Consider the following 22057-nt stretch of genomic DNA (forward strand, 5'->3'; position numbering starts at 1 on the left):
GTCAGTTGAGCTTCCAACTCTTGATTTTGGCTCTGGTTGTGATCTCAGGGTGGTGGGATCGAGCCTTGGGCCCAGCTCTGTGCTTGGTGGGGAGTCTGCTTGAGATTCTCTCTCTCCCTCTCCCTCTGCCCCTTCCCTGCTCACATGTGCGCTCTCTCTCGCTCTCTCAAATAGATAAATAAATCCTTTAAAAAAAAGAGGGAAAATGAACAAAATGGAGAAAAATGAGTGAAACCAGAAGTTCTTTCACTGGAAGAATGAATAAAATTGGTAAGTCTCTAGCTAGACTAATCAAGGGGGGAAAATGACCTATTACCAACATGAGAATGAGAAAAAGGATATCATTGCAGATCATACCAATACAAAGGAGTATTATGAAGAACACAATGGCAAGTAATTTAACAACCTGAACAAAATGGACAAATTCCATAGAAAACATAAACAATTAAAGCTCATTCAATTAACAGTAGATATATTCCATAGATCTCTATGTATTAAATAAATTGCCTCTGTAGTTAAAAAATCTTCTTGTAAAAAGAACTCAAGGTCCATTTGGCTTCAGCTGTTAATTCTGACAAATATTTGAGGAAGAAGTGATGCCAAATTCTATATAAAGAGTTCACAAACTAGTTTAGGGAACACGCCCCAATTTTACAAGACTAGTATTAATCTGATATCTGAACCAAATAAAGACATTTTAAAAGAACTACAAAGCAATATCCAAAGAACACAGACACAAAAACCATTTATGAAATTCTAGCAAATTTAATTTATAAAAAGAATCATACATCATGACAATGAGGTTTAACTCAAAAATTCAAGGTCATTGTAACATTCGAAAATCAAATTTACCATATTAACAGGCTAAAAATAAAAATGATACCTTCAACTTCTTAGATTCAGAAACACATTTTACAAAACACAATTCAAGATGGACACTGTTCGCAAATTAGGAATAGAATGGACTTTCCTCAGCCTGATGAAGGATGTCTACCCAACAAACCTACAGCTAATGGTGAAAACGGAGTGTCTTCATGTCTTCCTTGAGATCATGAACAAGGTAAGGATGTCCAGCTCACTTTTTCTATGCAATACTGTTCTATAGGTCCTAGCTGGTGTAGCAGGCAAGAAAAAAAGAAATAAGAAGCCTACAGATAGGAAAGGAAGAAGTAAAACTGTCTCTCTAATCACAGATGACATAATCATTTATATAGAAAATTCTAGGAGTCTACAAAAGAAACCTACAAGAACTAAGTGACTTAGCAAGATTGCAGGATAGGAAGCTAACGTACCAGAAAATCAACTGTGTTTCCAAAGCAATGGATAACCAATATACATTAAATTTAGGCTGTTTGATGAGGATTAGGATATTTGTGTGATTTTAAAGCACCTTTGCCCCAATTGCTTATTAGTCACAATGAATGGGGAAAGCATAGTAACTTTACAGAGAAGAAACTGGAAAATATCTTGACCTGGTGACCCAAATTCCTGTTACCAAAAGGAGGCAGAGAGATCTCAGTGTTCCCTAATGGGATATCCGTAGAAGGACATGGTGTCAGTCAGTAAAGTCTAATGAAGTCCTAAAGTGCTCAAATGGCTCATTAATAAAATGATAGTATGTGTATATGTATACACATACATAGATAAAGAGATTAATCAAATGTGACAAAATAGTGTAAATTAGTGAATCTGTTTAAAAGGTATTCAGAAGTTCCCTGTCATGTTTACGTAACTCTCTGTAAGTTGGACATTTTTTTTCTGAATAAAAAAGAATGGAAACACTTTCCCATGATTCATAAACTCCTAGAAGAAGGTCCACCAGTGTCTTTATTTCTTTTTCTCAATTAGTGACATGTTGATACAGGTTGGCTATCCCACGTTTATGTTAGCATCCCAATTCAAGATGTGAGATTTCTAGATTCAGTGTCAACCAGTGCAGACTCAAGGGGAAGCTTGGAAGCTGTTGCAAGGACACAGGTCTTGCCTCTTCTTTTTGTCACTTGGACAATTTCCTTCCTATCTCTGAGCCTCCATGTCTTTGCTTAAAAACTGAAATAAACTAATAATATACCAACCTCACAGGGCTATTGTGAGAATTACAACGAGAGAAAGTACAGATCCATCTCTTTAACAGGCACCTAAAAATAACCAGCACCTGCTTCAAGACCTCGGACACTTTCACTTTCCCCTGGGATGAGACCAGGATCCACCTACCCCATGCCTCCAATATCTCACCTGATCTGGCTTCTGTTCTCTGATATCACCACTCTCCATGTCCCTGATTTCATTGACACCCCTGTTCTTAGACACACCCTGCCTTGGGGTTTGTGTGATTCTGTTCCCTGGTCCCAACCACCCTGCCCCCCTTAGCCCAGACCCACACAGGGCTCCTCCCCTCCTGCCTCGCAGACTTCTACTCAAATGTCACTTATCTGTGAGGCTCCCCCACCCCCAAATTACACAATACAGACGGTACGCACACTCAGTCCCCACTCCTTCTCTGCCTCTGTCCCTGGTTTATTTTTCTTTTCAGCCCTTACCACACACAACTTCACTATAACTGTTCATTTATTTATTGTCTGTGTCCTTCTCTTCAAATGTCAGCCATTTAATTGTAAGGACTTCTACTTATTCGGCACTGTATCTTGAGCACATAAATAAGTGCTTGGCGCTGAAGAGACTCTCAATAAATATTTGCCAAATGAATACATGAAGGAACGGGAAGTCAACCTCGCACACATCTAGTGCAAATATAGTCCCTGCTTCACAGATATTACCTTAAGTCCATTTAATTAAAATTTTTTTCTCTGTTGACATCTGTCATTAAATATCTCCACTGCTTCTAAAATGCAATGAATTTAAATGTATTAGATTTCACAGTGGTCTTTGATATTACTGGTAGATTATTTGACATGTGACAAAACCAGGCTCGGAGATCACAGAGTCACCATTCTGAAGAAGTAAAGGAGAAGGGGGGAAAATATTCCTCGCACAGACGTATTTGAACATTTGATCATTCCTTTCCCAGAGGTGCCACCTAATTATCAATACAGGTCAACTCCGCAATAAAGTTGGATTTTCTTTCTTACCCGAGTTACAGATCACTGGCAGCTGTTCAGTCACGTCTAAATATAAAAGAGCAGGCTCCCATTTCAAATGCCACATCCTCTTCCTCCACAGAAGCTGAGCACATCTAAAAAATTCAGCATTTGTGTCTGACGGGCAGTGACACCAGCAGACAGCTTACTGTCAACACCCAGGCCGACAAATGACAATCACGATCCCCCTGCCACCTGGGATCTGGGCCATCTGGGACCCTGTGAGTCACAGGCAGCTTGTCCCTCACTTGCCACTACGTCCTGCAGCTGCAGACTCTGGGCTTTTGCTCCAAGGCCTGCACTGACAAACCCAGCATGGGGAATCGACTGTTCAGTTTCCAGGGCCAGGAAAATCAGACAGGCAACCCACTCCCCTGGGACTTCCACTGATTTTGAAAACTATGCTGAGATTAAACCAAGGAGGACCATCCATCTGTAAATAGCTGCATTTGCAATCCGTTTGGTACAGGGATTCACTGAGAGCAGTCAAGGGATGCATACACCACAGGACGGGAAGGTGTTCTGTGAGGCATCCTTGGAAAAATTCTCAAGTCAGGTCTGAAGCTCCTGGTAGCAATTAGTTTTCCTTCTTGTAGAATCAAGGAGACTAATAGACTATAGCCAGTATTCTAAATGTGGTAGGCCAAGGCCCTTGTGCTCATTCCTGAAATATAAGTGACGCACCAAACCGATGAAAAATTCCTATCAGAATTAGTCCCACTCATGGGCTTCTTATTTAGAAACATTCCCTCTTGCTTTTTTGACTGGTGTGAACGGATTAAGGAGAACCTGGATCATTTGTATTCCAAATCAGGCAAAAGCAAATTGAATCTGGATTTCATTCCTGAGCCCCAAATCCCTGTCTCAGAGAATGAAATGAAAATATTCAGCTGACTCTCCCTGCCCCTGTCAGATTAGTCACTAGAAAATACATACAGGGGCGCCTGGGTGGCTCAGTTGGTTAAGCGACTGCCTTCGGCTCAGGTCATGATCCTGGAGTTCCAGGATCAAGTCCCGCATCGGGCTCCCTGCTCAGCAGGGAGTCTGCTTCTCCCTCTGACCCTCCCTTCTCTCATGTGCTCTCTCTCTCTCATTCTCTCTCTCAAATAAATAAATAAAATCTTTAAAAAAAAAAGAAAATACATACAAAGGCCTTGGTGTAGGATCAGGTGATGGACTCCCGTCATTGGCCCCCAACACTGAGTGAGACAGGTGGCTTCTGGGCCTCATGACTATACAAGCTACTTAAGATTCTCTCCTCTAGGCAGACACTGGAAGCAGTACAGGTAGTACATGGAAAATATTTGGCCAATGGAGATGATAGGGAGTAAGATGCATCCCAAATTTTGGGGACTTTTTCTATTGGAATCATAAAATTTTCACCCCACTGCAATGTAAAGACTTAAAAGTTTTTGTACAGCAACTGAAGGCAGCCTCAATTTTGAGAGTCCCTGAAACATCAAGTTCAGGAACCTTTGGTACCAACTCTGAACAGTACCCCAAATGAAACATAGATACCATAGAAATGCACCTTGAATGCAGGGTTTATAAGCATGGTTTCCTCAAGCATTGAGTGTTCGAAATGTGAAGACATTGAAAGAAAGGCTTTCCATGTAGTTTCCTCATGGCATGATTGTTCTTTATTTGGTCACTGGTTTCTTTCCTCCTGAAAACTACACAAGAGTCATCAGGGAAGACGTGTGGCGGTGTAGGAAGAGGGTGTGGGCCGTGGAGTCAGGGAGCTCTGGATTCGAATCCTTGGTCCGATAATTATTACTCACAGTACCTAAAGGAAGTGATTTTCTTCTCTGAATCTGTTTTCTCATCAGTAAGATGATCTGATTAAATCCTCCCTCTAGTGGATGGTGTCTTAGATGAGATGATAGGTCAAATTTATAGTATAAAAAGTAAAAATGACATTTTGCTCTTAGCCTAGTTCCATTATATAACCAGAAGAATTTTCTATTTCTTAAAGGCCTGTATTCCTGAAAGCCATGAACTACAAAAAACATTATAAAACATTTGCACCTGGAGAGAAGCCACATCCTGATGTTCATTATCAAAGACAGGAATGACTTGTCTTTATTAAAACGGACAGCTTTTCTGCACTACCCAGAGAGGGGTCCATACAGCGTGGCTCTGGGTTCCCACTCTAACTTAGAGGGAAACTTCCACCACGTCCAGAGCCCTTGATGTCCTGCAAACAGAGGACGATGTCCTTAAGCCCCTTGCAGCAAGAACACACATATGTGGCACCAACGTTCACTTCCAAATGGAACAGGGCATCTACAAAAGTAAAAGCAATGGCACCAACATCATAAATCTGAAGAGAGCCTGAGAGATGCTTCTACTGGCAGCTTGAGCCATTGTTACCCTCCAAACCACAGCTGACATCAGTGTCGTAACCTCCAGGAATACTGGCTCACAAGCTGTGCCCTGGTTTGCTGCTGCCACTGGAGCCATGCCCATTGCTTGCCACATGACTCCTGGAATCTTCAGGAAACAGATCCAGGGAGCCTGCGAGGAGCGCTGATCCCAAGGATGACCACCAGCCTCCCACAGCGACAGCTTATGCTAACCTGCCCACCATCACTCTCTTTGACACAGACTCTTCTCTGTACTTGTGTGGACACTGCTCCCCGCCTTCCCCCCTCCATCGTGCAACATTGAGGCAGCTCACTGAATGGGCGTGATGTGGTGGCGGTTGGTCTGGGACATTTTGCTCATGCGTGGGACCGTCTCCCGTGAACACTCAGGCAAGGTCTCCACTTCGACAGAGATCCTGAAGGGATAGAAAAGGAAGAGTAGGTTGCTGCCAAAAAGGCTGCAACCGAGCAGGAATTTCACAGTTAAAGGACGGCTCCAGCTCCCAAGTTTACTGCTGTTCAACCCGAGGTCACAGGCTGGTCTAAAGGCACAGGTGCCCTCACTCAGCCTGCCCCGGAGGACTGGACCACGGTGCCCATCGCTCACGAAACTGAATGACGGCAATGACCACTGAGTGGTCTTAAGCTACTCAGCCAGAGCATGGAAATAAAGTTGAGAGGAAATAAACAATTTCTAAAAGCTATGTCCAAAAAAATACATAAATAAAAACAAAAACAAAATCTGGCTCAGATGTAATCTGACCCGAACTGCGGTTTGACCTAGAAATATCGCCTTCTCTCTTTACCTGGGAGCCTATTGTTGGGAAAGCAGGACTCCCCCATATATGTTTTACTATCGCAGATAAAACTCCACTCAGTACTCAAAACACGTTTATTAAGTTTGACTTTCTTGTCGGACTTTTAACATGGAGGTCCCACCAAGATACCCACACAGACTCACGCCCCAGAGCTTCCAAGCTGCATTGCCTGAGAAGTGCACTTTATGAGCCTTGCGGGTCCAGGCCTGTCTTGCTTGGCTTCCAAGGTGAGTCTAATTGTGCTGAGGTGGTGATTCTGTACTTACTGAGTCTGGTTCTAAATTATTTTTCATTACTGCTATCTGCCTATCTGGTTTTATTTCTGCCTCAAGCCTACATGAATTAATCCTATCTAATGGATGCCTGGTCTCCTAGAACAAATGAAAAGTACTGAGAGACTGGTGTTTATTCTCATGTGGTGTTGTCGGTCTATACTTTCAAGGACCTCTTGAATGACCGAAGCCCCCAAGTGTGTAGTTGACCAAGACCAGGGGCCTGTCTCGATTTAATTGTTAAGAGACTTGCCTGGTGGAGCATCCTGCACTATTGACGTTTTCTTTTCGTTGTAGAAGACATTCTAAATTGCCTCGTCTGTGCCTGGTTTTCCTGCCAAGGTTGTTCACATATGCATTTGTACAATTTAAGGTGACCCATGATGAAATTTCCTGTACGGTCATTCCCTGGGTGTTTATAACAGAAAATCTCCCTCCTTCTAACAGAGAAAAGGTGTTGGGAGATACTCCTCCACAGGTCTCTTGCTGGGACTCATACATGTGTTACTGGGTATGCCAAGCACGCAAAGCACTGACTACTCTCTGCCTGGGCTATTTCTCAGGGTTGTGTATGCACCAAGCAACCCTAGGGTATGAAGCAATATCTCCCTCTGGAACAATGAGCTAACGTGCTTACTGCTTGCTATAAAATAGTGGGTTCTCCCAGCTTAGTGTTCCTCTCCTGTAATGCATACCACTGCATGTACAGATGCCCGTCTGATCCTCTGCATCTGCCTGTGGCTATTGGAGTTCAAAGAACCAACATTATGCTGACACTCTGGCTACTGTTCTTTCTCTGAGTCATAAAGTCTTTACTTCTGAGCCAAGAGTCTTGTGTCTTCTGTTAGCACTCATGAAACAGTGGCAAACTAACTTGTTAGCTTGCAAGTCAGATAAAATCTCACCCTTCACCATTCTTGGCAGAAACAGATGGCTTTGTAATATGGTCTGTAACCGTAACTCTTTGTGTCTGTGGCCAATCTTTTTGAAGTACCCTTGAAGATCACAGGAAGATACATGAAGAACATGGAAATATGTCATTTGCATATGTTATAGAAATATCAAAGTCAAAAAGACAGATTACCATTGAAAGGAAGGAAAAGGAGGCTCCTGGGTGGCTCAGTTGGTTAAGCATCTGCCTTCAGCTCAGATCATGATGCTGGGGTCCTGGGATTGAGGCCCAAGTCGGGCTCCCTGCTCAGCCAGGAGCCTGCTTCTACCTCTACCTCTGCTGCTTCCCCTGCTTGTGCTCTCTCTCTCTCAAATAAATAAAATCTTTTTTTAAAAAAAAAAGGAAGGAAGGAAATGTTTGCAAATATTTTATGAGTTGAAACTTGTTTTGCTTGACTTGCAGAACAGAAGTCTCTGATTTATGGGTTGTACAACAACTGTATGAATGAGCTAGAATGTATACCAAAGTAATGAAGATGTTGATTGCTTCTGGCTTTTCATGAATACCCATTACTACTGCCCAAGAATCTGGAGTGTTCGGAGTGTGTGAATTGCTTTCTTTTGAAAGAAATAGGGAGCACTTCTACTCATAATCATGACAGATTAACTGGTATCATACTTTACTTTCCACTGAAACAAGAAAACTGGAAAAATATCTGAAACAGTCTTGTCAGACACTGCAGAACAAACAAGCAATGCAAAACTGTGATCCCTGAAAGAAGAAGGGAAACAAATGACACCGCTACAATTAGCCTTGTTTTCTGTTGAGAGACTCTATCTACACTGCAGCACATGGTATGGAAAGCAAAACAGAACTCAGCAGTCCTGCTGGGTTGAAGATACAGAGATTGGCACGCAGGAGGACAAGCTGCTGGAATTTCTAAAGCAGATTACTCGAGAGAAAGCTCTTCTCATATGAAGAAAGAACTAAAAAATTTTTGCATAGGGCTCCCCTTGAGTTTCTAGCTGAAGAAATCCTAAGTAAAACATGTGGAGGGTAGATTTCCACAAGATGGTCGAAACCACAGTAGGCAAAGAATAACTACAAAAGAGCTCTAAGCTGAACAATTCCCAGAGATAACACAGGGTGAGGAGAGTTTATAGTTCAGCCAGAGTGGAGTGACCTTGCTGAATACTTGAGATGTAAGAGTAGAAACCAAGGATTGGACACACCTTAGTAACATGTCTAAACTAGACCTAGAGTAAAGACTTCCCTATGCCAGCCAGGGCAAAGCTAAAAAACAAGTCTCAGAAGAACCAACCTGACCTAAAATTAGCTAATCCGCCTGTCTGAACAAACTTTAATACTCCTTAAAGGAAGGCAATGGAATCCAGACACTCAATAGCACAACATTTAGAATGTCCGGCTTCAATGACAGAGAGATATCTACAAAATTCCCATGTACACGAAAATTAAAATACTTCTCAACAGCTCAGGGACCAAAAAAATAATCAGAGAAAAATTATAATGTAATTGAACTGAATGATAATGAAGATGCAACATATCAAAGTTCGGTTATATAAGTAAAGTTATAATTAGGGAAAGATTAATGACTTCAAGAAATTATATTAGAAATGAATAAAAAAGTAAAATTAATGACTTAAAGTTTCGCTCTAAGAAGTTAAAACAAAGGGGCAAAGTAAACTCAAAGCATGAAGAAGAAAGAAAATTATAAAGAGCAGAAATCAGCAAAATAGGAAATAAGTAAACAACAGAGAAAATAATGCAACCAAAACTGATTTGTTGAAAAGACTGATAAAAATGATAAACCTCTAGCTAGGCTGATTAAAAAAAGAAATTGATAATCAATATCAGAAAAAAATAGGAGAATTATAGATATTTTAAATTAAAAGGATAACATGTGAACTATGAAGAAATTTTCCAGTAAATCTGACATCTTAGATGAAATGGAACAATTCCATAAAATACAAAATGTCAAATTGACACAAGAAGAAAATCTGAAGAGTTCTATTCTATTACATAAATTTTATTTCCATTAATAAAACCTTAAGCCCCAGTGACTTTCACAGGTGCATTCTATCAAAAATTTGACAAAGAAATAATACCAATTCTATACAAACTATTTCATTCTAAGTAATTCACTAAATTTACAGAATGTGATAATCTCAACAGATCCAGAAAAATATTTGACAAAACCTAATGCTATTAGGTTTTTTTTTTTTTTATCACATTATGATAAAAACTTCCAGCAAGAAGTAAACTTCCCCAGGGTGATAAATGGCAGCCACAAAAGATTTACCACAAACATTATACTAAATGGTGACAACTGGACTTTCCCCTACAGTTAGGAGAATGTCAAGGACAACTGCTTTCCCAGGCCAGGCAAAATTGTACTGGAAGTCATAACAATTTCAAACACTCAAGAAAAAATACAAAAGGCATAAAGATCAGAAAACAGGTAAAGCTATCTCTATGTGCAGATGACAGATTAAAGAAAAAATTCTAAGGAATCTGAAATATACTAGAACTGGCAAGTGAATATAAAAGGTTGTGGTATCCAACATTAATCAGAGACATCCAAAGATGGTGGAGTAGGATGATCCTGGGTTTAACTTGTCCCATGGGTATAACTAGGTAACAACCACGTCAGGGTAAATAACCCAGAAAATGACTTGAAGACTGGCAGAACAGACTCTACACAGCTAAATGCAGAGAAGAGACCACACTGAAGAGGGTAGGAAATGTGGAGACAAGGTCAGGAACCAAACAGACCCACAGGACTGTTTGCAGGAGAGAGGGACACTGCAGGCATGGAGAAAGGAGAGAAACAGATCACACCAGGCACCCTGGGCACAAGACCTCTGTATGAATCCCCATAACACTTGGCTTTGAAAATCAGAGGGGCTTAACTTCTCAAGTTCTTAAAATCAGTGGGTCTTACCACCTGGAAATTTATAAATCAGCAGGTTCAGCTCTGGGAGAGCCTGAAGGTGATAGAGAACTGACTCCCTGCCCTTAAAGAGAGAGCACAACAAACAGCCCTGCTGAGATACAGTGCAGAAGCAGCAGTTTGTAAGACACCTGGGGTGTACAGGAGAGAGATTTGTTTGCTAATCTAGGGGCCTGTGCTTAAGGGGCAGGGATCTTTGAGAGATTTCTGAAAGAACAAAGGAGCTGGCAGGTGCCATTTTCCTCCCCCGCCCCGTAGTCTAGATACAGGGACACCTGCAGGAATGAACACAGTGGGAATACTCTCCACCTAGCTTGCTAACAATTTCCCATGTGCTTCTTCAGGTCTGACCCCTCCAACCTGGCCTCAGCAGTTTTCCTGGGAGGTTGCTGATGTCCTCCCATGCAAACCTTGCTAACACCATGCACCCCACCCCAGTGCTCTCCTGTGGAACTGCTCCCTCCAACTCAGCCTCCTCCCACAGCAGACACATGCCCCACCTCCACATTCTCCTGAAGATTTGCTCCCTCAATCATACCCTCAGTAGGAGTCCATTCAAAGTGGTGCCACAAATGTGGCAGGGTGCAAGCAGCCCTAATAGGGGCTAGCACCACTCCAAACTGACTTCTGCCCCAGGGAGAGGGGAAGATAACCACACACACCAGTCCAACTCAGGCCCCTGTGCTGGGCCGGGGGCAGACACCTGGTATGACTACAGGTCCCACGTACCAACAAGATCATCTCAGGGAACAACACAGGGAAAGCACCCCTGCAGTTTGGTGCTACTGCATCTCTGGCAAACACCTTGATCTGACTCAGCTCAAGACCAGTGCACCCCAGACTGGCTCACTAACAAGGCACACCCACAAGAGCAAAGAAAGCCACCGCACATTACTGGAATGAAGGAAAAAGGGGCTCAGCCACAAAAGTGGGGTACATGCAACACATATACAAGACATCCTTGAAGTGCCAGGTTCCGGTGAACAGGAGACAATGCACTGCAGGGCACTACAGGACCTCTTCTTCATAAGGCCACTACTTTCAAGAGCAGGAAACATGGCTGACTTTCCTAACATACAGAAACAGACACAGGGAGTTAGACAAAATGAGACAACAGAGGAATATGTCCCAAATGAAACAAAAGGACAAACATCAAAGAAAGAGACCTAAATGAAACAGAGATAAGTAATATGTCTGATAGAGAATTTAAAGAAATGGTCAAAAAGATACTCACTGGACTTGAGAAAAGAGTAGAGGACCTCAGTGAGACCCTTAACAAAGGGATAAAAAACATAAAAAGGAACCAATCAGAGATGAAGAACTCAATAACTGACATTAAAAATACACTAGAGGGAATAAACAGTAGACTAAAGCAAGAAGAACAGATCAGTGCCCTGGAGGACAGAGTAATGGAAGGCAATCAAGCTTAAGAAGAGAGAGAAAAAAAAATGAAAATAGATTAAGGGAACTCATCAAGCATAGTCACATTTGCATTACAGGGGTCCCAAAAGGAGAATAAAGAGAAAGGGTGGGGGACAGAAGATGTATTTGAAGAAATAGAAGCTGAAAACTTCCCTAATCTGGGAAAGGAAACAGAAATCCAGATCCGGGAGGCACAGATAGCCCCCAGCAAAATCAACCCAACGAGGTCCACACCAAAACACATAATAATTAATATGGCAAAAAGTATTGATAAAGAGAGAATTTTAAAAGCATCAGGAGAAAAGAAAACATTTTCATATAAGCAAAGCCCAATAAGGCTATCAGGCGATTTTGCAGCAGAAACTTTGCAGGCCAGAAGAGACTGGCATGATATATTTGAAGTGCTGAAAGAAAAAATACCTACAACCAAGAATACTCCACCCAGCAAGGCTATCATTCAGAATAGAAAGAGAGATATAAAGCTTCCCAGACAAACAAAAGTTAAAGGAATTCATCACGACTAAACCAGTCCTACAACAAATGTCAAAGGACACTCTGGAGTGGAAAGGAAACGCTAGAAGCAGGAGTAAAATAGGAAGCATAAAAGCAGTAAAATTAATTACATATATAAAAATCAGTCAAGAGATTCAAAAAAAATAAAAATGTAAAGTATGACAGCATATACCTAAAATATGGGGGCAAGAGGAGTAAAAATTTAGTGCTTTTAGAATGGGTAAGCAACCATCAACTTAATAGACTGCTATATGCCTAAGATGTCATTTATAAACCTAATGGTAACCACAATTCAAAAACCGGTGATATGCAAAAAATAAAGAGAAAAGAATCCAAGTATATCACTAAAGAAAGCCAGCAAGAGAAGAGAGAAGAAAGCAAACGAAGACAGTTAACAGAGAAATACAAAAACAACCATAAAATAAGTAACCAAATGGCAATAAGTACATATCTATCAAATTACTCTGAATATAAACGGACTAAACACTCCATTCAAAAGACAGGGGGTGACTGAATGGATAAAAAAGCAAGACTGCCTACAAAAGACTCATTTCAGACCTAAAAACACAGGCAGATTCAAAGTGAAGGGATGAAAAAGAATTTATCATGCAGACAGAAGTGAAAAGAAAGCCTCGGTAGCAATACTTATATCAGACAAAATAGACTTTAAAACAAAGGTTGTAACAACAGATGAAAAAAAAACTCTATATAATCATAAACAGAATAATCCAACAAGATGTAAGAATTGTAAATATTTAGGCCCGCAACATGGAAGCACCCAAATACATAAAGCAGCTAATAACAAACATAAAGGGAGTAACTGATAGTAATACAGTAGTAGTAGGGGACTTTAACACCCCACTTACATCAATGGATAGATCATCCAAACAGAAAGTCAACAAGAAAACAATGGCTTTTAATGACACACTGGACCAGATGGATTTACAAGATATATTCACAACATTCCATCCCAAACAGCAAAATACACATTCTGTCAAGTGCACATGGAATATTCTCCAGAAGAGAACACATATTAAACCACAAAACAAGTCTCAACAAATTCAAAAACACTGAAGTCATACCATACATCTTTTCTGACCACAATGCCATGAAACTAGAAATCAACCACAATAAAAAATCTGGAAAGAACACAATAAACGGAGGTTAAATAACATGCTACTAAACAGTGAATGGGTCAACCAAGAAATCAAAGAGGAAATAAAAAATTACATGGAGACAAATGAAAAATGAAAACACAGCCATCCAAAATCTTTGGGATGCAACAAAACTGTTTTAAGAGGAAAGTTTATAGCAATACAGACTTACCTCAAGAAACAAGAAAAATCTCAATTAAATAATTTAACCTTACACCTAAAGGAGCTAGAAAAAGAACAAACAAAATCCAAAACCAGGAGAAAGAAGGAAATGATAAAATTAGAGCAGAAATAAATGAAATAAAAACTTTAAAAAAAAACTGAAGCGATCAATGAAATCAGGAGCTAGTTCTTTCAAAAGATCAACAAAGTTGATAAATCTTTAGTCAGACTCATCAAAAAAAGAGAGAAGAGGACTCAAATAAAATCAGAAATGAAAGACAAGAAATAACAACAAAAACCACAAAAATACAAAGGATTATAAGAGAATTATTATGAAAAATTATATGCCAACAAACTGGACAACCTAGAAGAAGTAGATAAATTTCAAGAAATATATAGCCTCCCAAAACTGAACCTGGAAGAAATAGAAAATTTGAACAGACCAAGTACCAACAATGAAATTAAAGCAGTAATCAAAAACCTCCCAACAAAATGTCCAGGACCAGAAAGCTTCACAGGTAAATTCCACCAAACATTTAAAAAAAAGTAAATACCTCTTTTTCTCAAACTATTCCAAAAAATATAAGAGGAAGGAAAGCTTCCAATTCGTTTTATGAGGCCAGCATTATGCTATACCAAAACGAGATAAAGACATCATTTAAAAAGCCCACTATTTCTGATGAACACAGATGCAAAAATCCTCAACAAAATATTAACAAACTGAATCCAACAATACATTAAAAAAATCATTCACTACAATCAAGTGGAATTTATTCCTGGAATGGAAGGGTGGTTCAATATTCACAAATCAATCAACATGATACATCACATCAACAAGAGAAAGGATAAAAACCATATGATCATTTCAATAGATGCAGAGAAAGCATTTGACAAAGTACAACACCCACTCATGATAAAATCATCAACAAAGCAGGTTTAGAGGGAACATACCTCAACATAATAAAGGTCACATATGAAAAACCCACAGGTAACATTATTCTTAATGGGCAAAAACTGAGAGCTTATCTCCAAGAGTCAGGAAAAAGACAAGGATGTCCACTCTCACCACTTTTTTTCAACTTAGTACTGGAAGTCCTAGCCACAGTGATCAGACATGAAAAAGAAATTAAAAACATCCAAATTGGGAAGTAAAACCTTCATTATTTGCAGATGACATGATACTATACACAGAAAATCCTAAAGACTCCCCCAAAATCTATTAGAACCAATACATGAATTCAGTATGGTCGCAGGATACGAAATCAATATAATACAGAAATCCACTGCATTTCTGTAATAATGGAGCAAAAAGAGAAATTAAGTAAACAATCCCACCTACAATTGCACCAAAAATAATAAAGTACCTAGGAATAAATTTAACCAAAGAGCTGAAAGGCCTGTACTCTGAAAACTTTAAAACACTGATGAAAGAAATTGAAGATGACACCAACAAATGGAAAGATATTCCATGCTTATGGATTGGAATAACAAATATTGCTAAAATGTCCATACTACCCAAAGAAATCTATATATTTAATGCAATCCCTATCAAAATACTAACAGCATTTTTCACAGACCTAGAACAAATAATCCTAAAATATGTATGGAACCACAAAATACCCCGAATAGCCAAAGCAACCTTAAAAATGAAAAGCAAAGCTGGAGGTATCACAATTCCAGACTTCGAGTTATATTACAAGGCTGTAGTGATCAAAACCGTATGGTACTGGCACAAAAACACATAGATAGACACAAGAACAGAATAGAAAACCCAGAAATGAATCCACAACTATATGGTCAATTAATCTTCAACAAAGCAAGGAAGAATATCCAATGGGTAAAGGACAGTCTTCAAAAAGTGGTGTTGGGAAAACTGGAGAGCAACATGCAAAAGGATGAAACTGGACCACTTTCTTACACCATATACAAAAATAAATCCAAATTTATTAGGTCTATTAAAGACCTAAATGTGAGACCTGAAACCATAAAACTGCTAGAAGAGAGCATAGGCAGTAATTTCTCTGACATCAGCTGTAGCAACATTTTTCTAGATATGTCTCCTTTGGCAAGGGAAACAAAAGCAAAAACAAACTACTTGGACTACATCAAAATAAAAAGCTTCTGCACAGCAAAGGAAATAACATAGCTAAAAGACAACCTACTGAATGGGAGCAGATATTTGCAAATGACATGTCTAATAACAGTTTACTACCCAAAATATATAAAGAACTTCTACAACTCAAAACAGAACTCAAATAATCCAATTAAAAGGTGGGCAAGGGGTGCCTAGGTGGCTCAGTCAGTTAAGCTTCTGACTCTTGGTTTTGGCTCAGGTCATGATCTCATGGGTCATGAGATCGAACCCCACGTTGGGCTCTGCACTCAGCAGAGAGTCTGCTTGAAGATTTTTCTCCCTCTGGTCCTCCCCACCCTGATTTGCATGCTCGCCCCCTCCCTGTCAAAAATAAATAATCTTTAAAAGAAATTTTAAAATAAATAAATAAATAAAAGGTGGGTAGAAGACACAAATAGACATTTCTCCAAAGAAAACATACAGATGGCCAACAGACACATGAAATGATGCTCAACATCACTCATCATCAGGGAAATGAAAATCAAAACCACAAAGAGGTATCATCTCACATTTGTCAGAAGAGCTAAAATAAAAAACACAAGGAACAACAAGTGTTGACAAGAAGGTGGAGAAAACAGAACCCTCATGGCACTGCTGATGGGAATGCAAACTGGTGTAGCCACTGTGGGAAACAATAGGGACATTCCTCAAAAAATTACAAATAGAATTACCAGATGATCTACTAATTTCACTACTGGATATTTACCCAAAGAATATGAAAACACTAATTTCAAAAGATATATGCACCTCTATGTTTATTGCAGCATTATTTACAATAGCCAAATTATGGAAGCAGCCCCAGTGTCCATCTATAGATGAATGGATAAAGAAAATGTGAGATATATATATAGATATAGATATATTACTCAGCCATAAAAAAGAATGAAATCTTGCCATTTGCAACAACATGGATGGATCTAAAGGGTATAATGCTAAGTGAAATAAGTCAGTCAAAACAAATACCATATGACTTCACTCATTTGTGAAATTTAAGAAACAGAACACATGAACAAAGAAAAAAAGACACAAACCAAAAAACAGACTCTTAACTATAGACAACAAACTTGGGTATCACCAGAGGTGAGGTGGGTGGAGGGATGGGTGAAACAGGTGAAGGGGATTAAAAGCACACTTGTCATGATGAGCACTCAATAATGTACAGAATTGTTGAATCACTATATTGTACTAATATAACATTGTATATTAATCATACTGGAAATTTTTTTAAATAAATAAATTTATTTATTTTATTTCATTTATTATATACCAGCAGCAAACAGTTATGAGTTTACAAAATTTTATTTATAATACATTGAAAAACATAAAATATTTAGGGATAAATTTGTCAAAGTTGTGTGTGACCTCAACGCTAAAAACTACAAAATGTTTCCCTTCTGGGGAAAAATTAAAGATCTAAATAAATGGAGAGAAATACCATATTCCTGGACTGAAAACAATGGCATGCTGGTAGTCATTTAACAATGAACTCCCTCCCCACAAAACAACATGGGACTTTACTAATTTCTTCCACCCTAGCCAATGTCCAGTTATCAAATTTCTGAAAATTTAATAATCGTCTGTTGTGATTTAGTATGAGCTGTCTTCAGCTTGCCAATGACTGACTTAATAATGTTAAAATGACAATTCTCACCAAACTGATCAATCTCAATCTTAATTGGAGCAAGCATTTGTACAGAAATTGACAACTTAATTATAAAATGTATATGGGAATGTAAAGGAGCTAGAACATCCAGAACAACCTTGACAAAAAAGAAAATTAGAGGACTTAAACCATCAGACTTCAAGTGTTACTTTAAAGGTAATCCAGACAATGTGATACTGGCCTAAGGATAATAAGTGGAGCAGAACAGAGAGCTCTAGAATAGATCAAGTCTGTACACAGTCATTTGACTTGCAAACGCCTTTTTAGTACACAGTGCTAGAATAAATGGATATGCATATGGTCTAAAAGTAATCCTTGGCCTCATACCTCACACCATATAAAAAGTAATTGAAAGAGATTAGAAAATAATAATAAATACAAAAAAATAATAAAATACAAAAGCTAAAGCTTTAAAACTTCTAGAAGGAAATACAGGAGAAATCATTCACTATCTGAGGGTAGGAAAGGTTCTTAGGATACAGAATGCAATAAGGAAAAAATGACTTCACCAAGTTTGAATACTTCTTCTCAATGAAAGACATCATTATGCAAATGAGTAAGCAAGTTCCAAGCTAGGAGATAACATGCATGAATTATGTGTCTGACACATGCCTGGTGTCCTGGATACATAAAGAACAACAACTCCATAGATAAACAACCAGTTAGTAACAAGTAAATGATTTGAATTCATAAGCCCATGAAAAACTGCTTAATATCATTAAGCATCAGGAAAATGTAAATTAAAACCACAGTGAGATTCAACCACACATCTACCAAAATGGAGAAAGTTTTTTTTTAATTATTTATTTATTTTTTACAAAATGGAAAACAAATTTAATAAACTGAAAGACCAAATGTTGGTAAAGACGTGGAACAACTCTCATCCATTATTGGTGGAAGTATAAGGATGGTACAACTGCGTTAGAAAAAATTCTGGCTATTTGTTATAGAACTAAGCATGCACTTATTCTATGACCCAGAAATTTTACCCACAGGTATTGATCTAAAAGAAACGAAAAAAATATATGGATGCAAAATGATTGGTATGAGAATATTTATCGCAACCTTACTCATGATATCCAAGACCTGGAGACAGTCTGAATATCCACCAAAATGAGAATGAATACACAAATTGTGACTACTACTTAGTAATAAAAGTGAATAAACTATAATACTAGCAACAACATAGATGTCTCAAAATATGCTCAGTGACCTTATTAAAGAGAGTATACACTGAATGATCCCATTTATAGGAAGTTGTAGGAAAGGCAAATCTAATCTATGGTTAGAAGAAAACCAGAGCAGTGACTGCCCCTGGAAGGAAAGGAGTCAGGAGTGACTGGGAAACGGCATGAGGTAACTTTTAGGAACGATGGTGTTCTTGAGATTTGTGCATTTCAGTGTACATCAATTTAACCTTAATAGAAAAAAATTAGAAACAAATTTTGAATTCTAATGATATGCAGCTGGAAGTACATCATGGCAAAATGTATTGGTTATTATAATTTACTCCAAAATGCAGCATAAACATAAGATGGACTGATGGACAAACAAAGGATGGATAGATGGACAGACATGTCCTAAACAAATTCCTCACTCTGTGACGCCTGTCTGAGTGGAATTTCAAAACAAGAAACCGGGTTAATTTCTTTATCCAAAGTAGTTATCGATAATGAAACAGCTTATGATATTTTAGCTAACCAGAGGAGAACAGGTACCATTGCTAATACTTCACATTGTCTGGATTAACACCATAAGTACAAAAAGATCAATTTATAATCAAGTTAAGAAATGACGTCCCCCATCTAAGGTAGACCCAAGGCATTGTTATTGTTAGCCTTAATTTCTTTATCAGATTTGATCTCTTCCAAAGTGCCTTTTCTTCCTTTCTTAAAACACTTCTGGTTATACTTTAGTTTACCTCCCTGTTTGCTTGACATTTGTTGTCTAGAGTCTAAAAATGATCAACCAATGATTCAAAGGTAAAAAACAAAGTGGAATCATTCTGAATGACACTCAAGTTGAAAAATCACATTTCTGCAAACAATCTCATCGTCAAGGAGAAGCAACAACAGCGATGAAAACTGGGACCATCCTTGGTAGCCAGCCACGACCAAAGTCGGGGACGGGGGCGCTCAAGAATAAAAACGTGCTCATAGTCTAGGAAAAGGTTGGTTATTCCCTAGCCATGGGATCAAGTAAGCGCCAGCACCAGTTTCAAATCATTCTATCAATCCAGGAGAGCTCACATCAGGAAACACGCTGCCAAAGCCAACCAATCAGTAACAGCAAAGTCAACCAATCAGGAGACTTGTGCTCAAGAAAGGCAAGGAAGGGGTCAGGACAGGCACAAAACTTACCAGTGGGAGACTCAAACTTCAGCAAAGCACTGTTATATCCCAGAGTGATCAAGATGGATTCCTTGCCCACGCGGCAACATTCAGTGTCTCTGTTGAGTAAGCATTTAAAGACACAGACGCCATCGGCTATAAAGGGCGAAAAAAATAAAAGAGGATTAGGAAAATCCATTTTTGAGCATTGTAAAAAGGTTCAGTAATGCCATCCCTATATTTCTCTCCTTTTCTCAAGGCTCCCCATTTCTTTCTTCTTAATATAAAGCCTTGTGAGTCGTAAGGGAATACGAGGATCTGAGATAAAAGAGGAATTTAACTATGGCCCTATACCAATTCTTTGCAAGTGGGTTAGCACAGAGAGCAATACTAACACTTACTGGCTCTTGCCTTTATGTCCAGGGCCCCACTCCCTTTAAATCCTGTATTCCCCAGAGCATTTTGTATCTCTTGATGGCATCCCAGGAGAGTCCAGGTAATGTCCCTCTGGGTGTGATTCTTAAGCACCTACTCTGTGCCAGAGATCTCACACAGTCTTCACTGTAAATATTGTGACTGCCAGTGTTTTTAGGTAAAGACTAGGCAGAGAGTTTAGGTCCAAATATGCACGGCTAGTAAGTGGCAGAACCAGAATTAAAACCTAGGATTAAATTTGACTCCAAAGCCCACTCTTGCTCTTAACCACATTATGCCAAGGCAAGCACAATAAAGAGGGTGCTTGGTTTCTGCAAGCAGGGCCTGCAGTGAGTGGCTAGGCTCTCATCAGGTTCATACATAGATAATTGGGAAGTAACTCGCTATTCCTCCTTTTACAAGTTAGGCAGGCCTTGAGCACTGGGGCAGCTGTAGAGTGGTGGCAAAGGTAATAAACTCGGAGTTTGGTTTTCATCTCTGATATTTACTAACGTAGGGACTTCAATCACCTATTCACACTCAGCCACATTATTGCATTATGCAAAATGAAAATACTGATATTTATTTCCCAAGCTTTTTGTGAAGAATGAATAACAAAGGTAAAAATAATTTCTAAAATCCTATTAAAACGATAAGGGACTGTGGTCATTTCTCTCATTATAAAGTAGATCTTAGTTCCCATACTTAATGTCTTCCATTCTCCCTTATGAAATCAAATACAGGAAGTGTTTTAACTTTAAAACATAGTTATATATAAAATTCTACTATTATACAAGTATGTGGCACATTCATACACACACATTCAAAACACACACACACACACACACACAGAGTTAAGATGACCAAATATTTTCAAATATTTTCATCCATTACTTCAAATGAATGAATACTTCCTGATGGAAGCTTTCACAGATATTTTTCACAAAACATCTTGGCTGGTTAAATAGTGCAGATGTTTTGAAAACATTTTCCTGGCATAAAGGATGATTACAGGTTTAACTATTACAGACCAGTCAGTGTCTCAAAGGCATCAGTGTCTCCTTGCAGACAGGCAGCCATGAATAAATGCAGAAGGGAGCTTGGGGCTCTTTTATATAATATGTTTTCTTTAAATCACAAGAAATGGTTTTTCTCCCCCCTGAGAAATCAGGATTTTCTGCATTTACCAATTGTTTTCTTATGGTTTTGAAGTAGGATGTGGGATGGATGTTAGTCTTCTACAATACCTAGCAGTCTGTGAACTCTTTGCAGGCAGGGACGATTTTACTTTCTTTTTTTAAATCGTTATCTTTTTTTCTCTGAATCAAAGCCGAGCACAAAACCCGGTACTTAATAAATATTTTTTGAATTGGTGAAAGCATTTCTCCATATATTGATTGAATGCCATCCCAGAACAGATAAAAAGCTTCAAACTTTATCTGGTTCAGTTCTCCTAAACCAGATATGGTCATAATTTTTTGTTTTGCCATTATTTGTTTGTTTGTTCAGTTGTGATTTGATTAGGGTATGAAGTGAGTTGCTGTTTTCAGGCACTGCAAAATGCCTTGCCCATATAGCCTCTTTTCTTCATCCTCTTGGACCCTCTGTCTAAATATGGGGGGAGCAGGTCATTTTAAGCATGCCATAAAATCCAGTAAGTATTGGTAACAACTTAATTTTTTTAAATCTACCTTTGGCAAAAAAAAAAAAAATTAAATACTTTAAACAAAATTGAAAAGCAATGATAAGCTGGGAAAATATTTTCAGTACACTCAACCAAGAATGAATATCCCCAAGATACAATTAACTCTAAAAAATAAGGAAAAACAAGCATCCTTATTGAAAAGT

The 22057-nt window shown here is 38.8% G+C and overlaps 1 protein-coding gene across 1 annotated transcript in view; it reads right to left on the reverse strand.

Moving 5' to 3' along the window:
* Positions 1-22057, reverse strand: part of LOC113934838 (histone-arginine methyltransferase CARM1-like) — a 183107-nt gene that overhangs the window by 152522 nt on the left and 8528 nt on the right. Inside the window, exon 2 of the mRNA XM_027616399.1 lies at positions 19826-19951. Within this exon, the coding sequence (XP_027472200.1) occupies positions 19826-19951 (126 nt within the window). The remainder of the gene's footprint in view (positions 1-19825; positions 19952-22057) is intronic.

The sequence above is a fragment of the Zalophus californianus genome, chromosome 13, assembly GCF_009762305.2.
Source record: "Zalophus californianus isolate mZalCal1 chromosome 13, mZalCal1.pri.v2, whole genome shotgun sequence".
NCBI classification, from domain to species: Eukaryota; Metazoa; Chordata; class Mammalia; order Carnivora; family Otariidae; genus Zalophus; species Zalophus californianus.